This window comes from Suillus subaureus (genome assembly GCF_016647635.1).
Source record: "Suillus subaureus strain MN1 chromosome Unknown BJ212scaffold_201, whole genome shotgun sequence".
Classification (NCBI taxonomy): domain Eukaryota; kingdom Fungi; phylum Basidiomycota; class Agaricomycetes; order Boletales; family Suillaceae; genus Suillus; species Suillus subaureus.
In genome coordinates this window covers 2,291-8,014 of record NW_024538757.1, presented here as the reverse complement: position 1 = coordinate 8,014, position 5,724 = coordinate 2,291, and the positions used below count along the sequence as shown (strand labels likewise).

Here is a 5,724-nt window from a genome sequence, read left to right as displayed (position 1 = left end):
CAGTTCAAATATCATCTTAGTTCTACTCATTCCTGTCCTCCAGACTTGAGTATCTCTGCTCTTGTCACCCTCCAAGACTTAGGATTGATTCCTATAGTCTATCCATATCTGCCTCTGTCTCTGACAGTCCATTACCATTAGTTTCTAGTCTGGACTAGTCCAGATTAGCCCTACGATACTTATCCCTCATCCAGAAGTCATCCGGATCCACTACACTACTCGTCCGACCTTCCGGACACATTAGCCTTGCCTTCCTGAAATAAGGGGCAATACTCAGGTAAGGGGCACAGCGCATGAGCTGAGGCCAAAGCCCTTCGGATCCAGTTATCCCTTGAGTATGACCTTAACAGCTGGCAAGCTTCACACTGCATGTACCTGAGTCAGTGCCAGTTTGAACAAGATTATGGAAGACTTACAGAGGGTTCTTGATAACAGGGAAGGAGGCCTACAATACTATCAGTATTTATGAACATAATACAAGCACAAGTTGGTGACTTACTACAGCTGCAACTGTTACTTCTACAGGCATCTCTGTGTCCTCAGTAATACAAGTGCTCATGTTGATGGTGTCGTTGCTATGATCAAAACAGTCTTGAGGGGTTGTATCTGCTGTGTTTGCGTGGGATGAAGCTTCTGGAGAGTTGCTTGCATCATGGGTAGTAGTAATCAGTGAAACATGGAGCACAGGAACAGACACAGGCCTGGGCTGCAGGGAAGGAGTCAACACTTCAATAGATTGTGGCTATTGTGTATCATTGGACTGTTGCTCCTGCCCAGAAGTGTCAATATCGCTTTTCTGAAAATTGAGGACAAAAGTCATGGAAATGTCTTTCAGGGGTGTGTCCTGTTTCACCTCACACTCGGGGAGGGTACTAATAGACTTGTTGCCAGTGATTCGAGACTTCGATGCATCAGACTCAGGCTTGACAGACCCAGATACTTTCCGCTGTTTTGATGTGTCATGATTGTTGAACCCTGTGTTGTGGACCTTCCTTTTTTTTGTCCAGGTGTGTAGCTGTCCATGAGGGATACTGCTCTGTTGCAATCACATGTACCTTCCATCCATTTTCGCATAAGGCAAGAATAGGGTGCAAACGTGCCATCTCCTCCACAACTTCATCAAGGATCTTGTTTCTGGTCTTGCCCCAGGTATCAGGAGCTTGGTTCTCTTGCTTTAAGGTGGCCCAGCAGCTTCACAAACTCTTTGTAATGCAAGTTACCTTGGACTTTTCAACTGGCTTGCCATTTGCATTCTCGAGGAAAGGAAAGGTTCTGTGTTCAGTGTATTGCACGTCAGGTGACTTCTTCCATGTTTCATACAAGCTAGGTGTCCAAAATCTCATATTTGGATAGGCACTCTGGTGAAGGGGTTTGGAATGCTTTCGCTCATGAGCTGAGGGTTTATAGATGGTGCATTTGAAACCAGGTGGAATTCCAGAGAACTTAGCAATGTCCAAGTCACTGACATCAAGGGAAATTGAGGTTGCAAGTATCTTGAAGGTGTTCCTGTAGCAGTATCAGGTACAGTGATAGATACATGTGAAAAACAAACTTGTATGCATCTTGAGATGCTAATAATACATTGTTCTGCTGTTTGAGAGTCTTGTTTTCGCTCACTAGAGCTTGAATCTGTTGATGCATGTGCATATATGCAGCCTTATGTGTTGATTCAGCTAGTACGTTGAATATGTTACCATATACTCACTGTTCCATTGTCATGTGGTGGACAATGTCCATAGCTAGTACTAGCCTGTTTTGATGATCCATCTAAGAATGGTGACAGTGAATCTGCCCTCCCATTGCGAGTGCACTGGAGATCTGGAAAGTAAGAAGTATCATTTGGTTCAAGCAGATTTGAAAATAGAGGCCTATGATGCTGCATTTGTGGAGTGTCTGGGAGCATATTCAGTAGGCATAAAAGTCGTAAAGGTCTAAAGGAAAGATGTGAATATCATAGTTGCTGAAGTGTTTGTATTTGATATTATCGACATTGCCAATATCTTATCATGTGCTCACAAAAACATACAGCAATTTCAATTCAAGTGCTATTCATCTTGTACATCAACTTCGACTTTGACACCAGTGAGTGTAACATCAAGCCCAGCTTTCTCTACCATGAAAAATCTGTTTTTGGTGATACCGGAAGGTAGAGTGGGGCAATGTGGAACCATAGCAACAACTGCCCTGATTGTTTTAATGTTGATAATTTGTAGGCCATTGTCACCTTCATGAATGCATGACCATACAGTTCCATGGGAGAAGTCAAGGAGCTGTGCATCTGGTAGTGAGTAAATGGAAATAAGGGCAATATTTTCCCATCAGAGATGATGTCATTCATCCATGTTGTATAATTCATCATCCACATCTTCTGGCTCATTGTCCTCTACTGCAAGTTGCATGAAGTACTGAACTTCCCCAAAACAGTCAATACCATGAACATGGAACTAATGCTGAATTGTCAGATAGTCTACATCAGTGGTAGAAATAAGTACCTTAGCATTATGAGATGTGCGGACATTCTCAGCAGAAGATTCTTTTTCTCTCCAAGTGGAATGGGCAATTTGGCCATTGGGAAGTCAAAGACATGACCACCATCTGAATTTTGGTGCAGGACAATGAAGGAAATCTGAAATAATAGCAGCCTCAAGACCATGAGCTTGCTGAGGCTTTTTATCCCAACCATGAAGCAAAACATATCCATCACCAACATTGAATGAGCCATGTGGGTGTAGATTGTCGTTGGTGTCAAACTGTGGGAGGATGGCCTTGAGAGCATTTACCTGACAGCAAAGAACACAGATCTCAGTGAAGTTAGCCATAGCATTGGATGGTTGGCACAAATTGAACTTGATGTCCCTGATTGTCTGCTTGAGAGGCCATTGGGATGAGCAACTGGGAGCACCAACATGAGTTGCTTCTTGTGTGATGTGATTTGAGAGGTGGACACATGGACAGATAAAATGAATGTGGTCAATACAATGCTGGTAATACATTTCCTCCAATTCCTGCTCCCATTCAGCAAAGGAAACACATGCATCAATGACTTCTGCAGGTGTGATACAGTACTGGCTCATGATGTGGAGTCCACGTACAAACTTGCAATAGTGTCAAAAATATCTGTCAGGGAGGACACCATAAAGCAAACCAGGGCCAATACCAAAGAGCCAAGTGATAAACTCATGTGATTTGTAGAAGGAATTGATTTTTCAACAGGATTTCGAGGGAGAACATCAAAGGAGCCAGGGAGATGCAGGTGCGTAGCAGCAACTGATTTTCCATGAGCCTCCCATACATCACCAATGAGCACTGCCCAATCCCAGTCTTGAACAGAATCAGTAACTGGATGACAGTCTGCAACACCCTGCCAAAGATCTGTATACAGTGATGCCATGTTAGCGCCTGAGAAATACATGATCTCAGAGGAGAAGCACTCAGGTACACCCAGAATGTGATCCAGTTCGAGTCCAAGGAGGATGCTGGGACCAACAATACCTGTATCTAAATGGTTTCTTTCATATTGGGCTTGAGTACATGATGCCATCATGATATGGAGATTCTCAACATAGTGTGCAGAGGTGCCTTGTGGAAGATTGGCAATGTCAATGTCATCATGTGTGCAACCTGCAATGGTGTAATTGTTCGGCTTCAGTAGGACAGGGTAGTATTGAGAGGCATGTGGCTTGCATTGTCCTTTCAAACCACAGTACATACAGCAACCATTCTTTCCTGTGTGCCCGACAAGGCTGCTCATGCAGAGAAGTCCAGGGCCATTGGCAAGTGCAAGTGCAAGAAACAGATGGGATATGAAGACAACATCACTCCAGGTGTCCCAAATATGCAGACCTGCTCTCTGAATTGAGGCAAGATGATGAAAGCCTGGATACAAGAATGATTGGATGTATTTGGGCTTATTGGGACCAGGAATGACGCCGCCAGGAAGTACATGCTTTTTCTTGTAATGGTGCTCTGGAGAATGGTCAACAATGATCCAAATATAAATCCAGCAATCAGGCATCTTGCTTTCATAGAGTTATGCGCCATTGATGGAGATCAACAGAACCATATCTCCTTGTTTGATTCTCCCCACTCTGACTGCATCAAGATAAGCACTCCCAGTGAGAATATCATCATATGCATCAATGAAGCCATCGTTCCAATGGATTTCATCAAATATTTGTTGCATCCATTTGTTCCTGTATCTCATGCTTTTCATGCTCCCTTGTTCACGCCAGAGTGCCTGTAGCTGTAGACCAATTGGAATGGTCTAGAAAACAGCACAGGGAACCTTTGTATGACCATGACTCCGTTGAAGCTGTTTCTGGTCATAACATGGCTCCCCACATGTTGGACGGGCATCAAGGTCAGCCCACAGGCCAATGAAGGCTCCACAGGAATTAATACATCTGTGGTTGATTATGGACTTGATACTGGTGAGGTCTGCAATCATTTTCTTGATGCAGTGAAGGCTTGGGACTTCTGAATCAGGGTAACATTTCTTGACAGCAGCTCATATGTTCAAGTATGCTGCTTCAGATGAATGCTAAAGGGCTAAAAACATCGAGATGGCAAGTTTGTCGCACAGATTGTCGATGTGACATGATGTTTGTGGTGGGTTTCATAGCTGCTCCAAATCCTCTCCAGTCAGCCCTACTTCATCATCAAGAGATGCTTGTTGGAGAGCACAGATGAACCCCATGTCATGCTGAAGGTGCAGAAGTTGAGCAGACTGCAGGAGCTGATCAAAGTCAAGTGCTTTCAGAGGGTTTTGCCATGGTGGAGTGGGAGGTTCTGGGGGAAATGGATGGTCTTCACCTCGAGGCAGCCCATCTGGGGGCAGGTGAGGTTCATCTGGGGGATGGTAACATCCATTATTTGGGGCTGTATTGCTATGAGGTTCATCTGGGGGCAGGCAAGGTTCATTGTCTGGGGGCAGGTGAGGTTCATCATCTGGGGGCATACAGGGCACATCTGGAGGCACCTTGAGATCAGAGTCATCAGGTGGAAAATCTTCGAAATCCACCTGTGAAATAAGATCACTATCTAGCTCTAGCATTAGACAATCAAATTGAAATATACCTCTGCATCATCACGCATACATTTTTGAGGTGGCTCAGGGTGATCCAAATTATCAAAGTCATTATTTAGTTGGTTTGATGAAGATGGGCCAGCTGGCAGAGCTACTGATGCTCAAAACCTGTCTGAAAGATGTGCTGCACATATGGCAGTTTTCTCATCCTCAGTGGGAGCCTTTTGCAGGTGCTGGTACCATGCAGATTGAGAGTGTAGCTGTCTCCACAATCCATGGCAATAGAGCTGACAGACACACCAGTACTCAGTGCTGTCTTCTTCCCTTGGTGGCATAGGTATTATTTGGATGCAAAGACTTCAACAGATTGGATCAATGTGTACAATTGTGACTGATAGCAAACAGTTTTTTCAACCAGCAACATATTCTTATTACAATGGTATGCAGCAACAACAAACAGCTATTAGTACAGGGTGTGTAATTTATAATATGACAAAGATGCAAATGCAAGAGTGGAAGTGAAAACTGCAATGAAACACATGCAAAAGCCTTAGTAGCAAAACAAACACAAGAGCTGCAAAGAGCATTCTAAGTGTCTGTTTTGTTGGGGGCAACAGCAGCAGGAATGGCTTTGACCATCTCAAACAGGTTCATTCTTTCATCTGTCCTGATATCCCCAAGAGTGTGGCAAGGGCGAA

The 5,724-nt window shown here is 44.1% G+C and overlaps 2 protein-coding genes across 2 annotated transcripts; both read right to left on the bottom strand.

Moving 5' to 3' along the window:
- Nucleotides 1-4,264: 4,264 nt before the first annotated feature.
- Nucleotides 4,265-4,504, bottom strand: BJ212DRAFT_1289453 (uncharacterized protein; the record flags this gene model as incomplete). Its single annotated transcript, XM_041332056.1, has 1 exon — nt 4,265-4,504. A coding segment is annotated over one exon (240 nt), but the record flags the coding sequence as incomplete, so codon positions are not given.
- Nucleotides 4,505-4,615: 111 nt separating this feature from the next.
- Nucleotides 4,616-5,138, bottom strand: BJ212DRAFT_1305919 (uncharacterized protein; the record flags this gene model as incomplete). Its single annotated transcript, XM_041333788.1, has 2 exons — nt 4,616-5,020; nt 5,097-5,138. The coding sequence occupies 2 exons, from the start codon at nt 5,136-5,138 to the stop codon at nt 4,616-4,618; spliced, it is 447 nt and encodes a 148-aa protein (XP_041185524.1).
- Between the last annotated feature and the right edge of the window lie 586 nt (nt 5,139-5,724).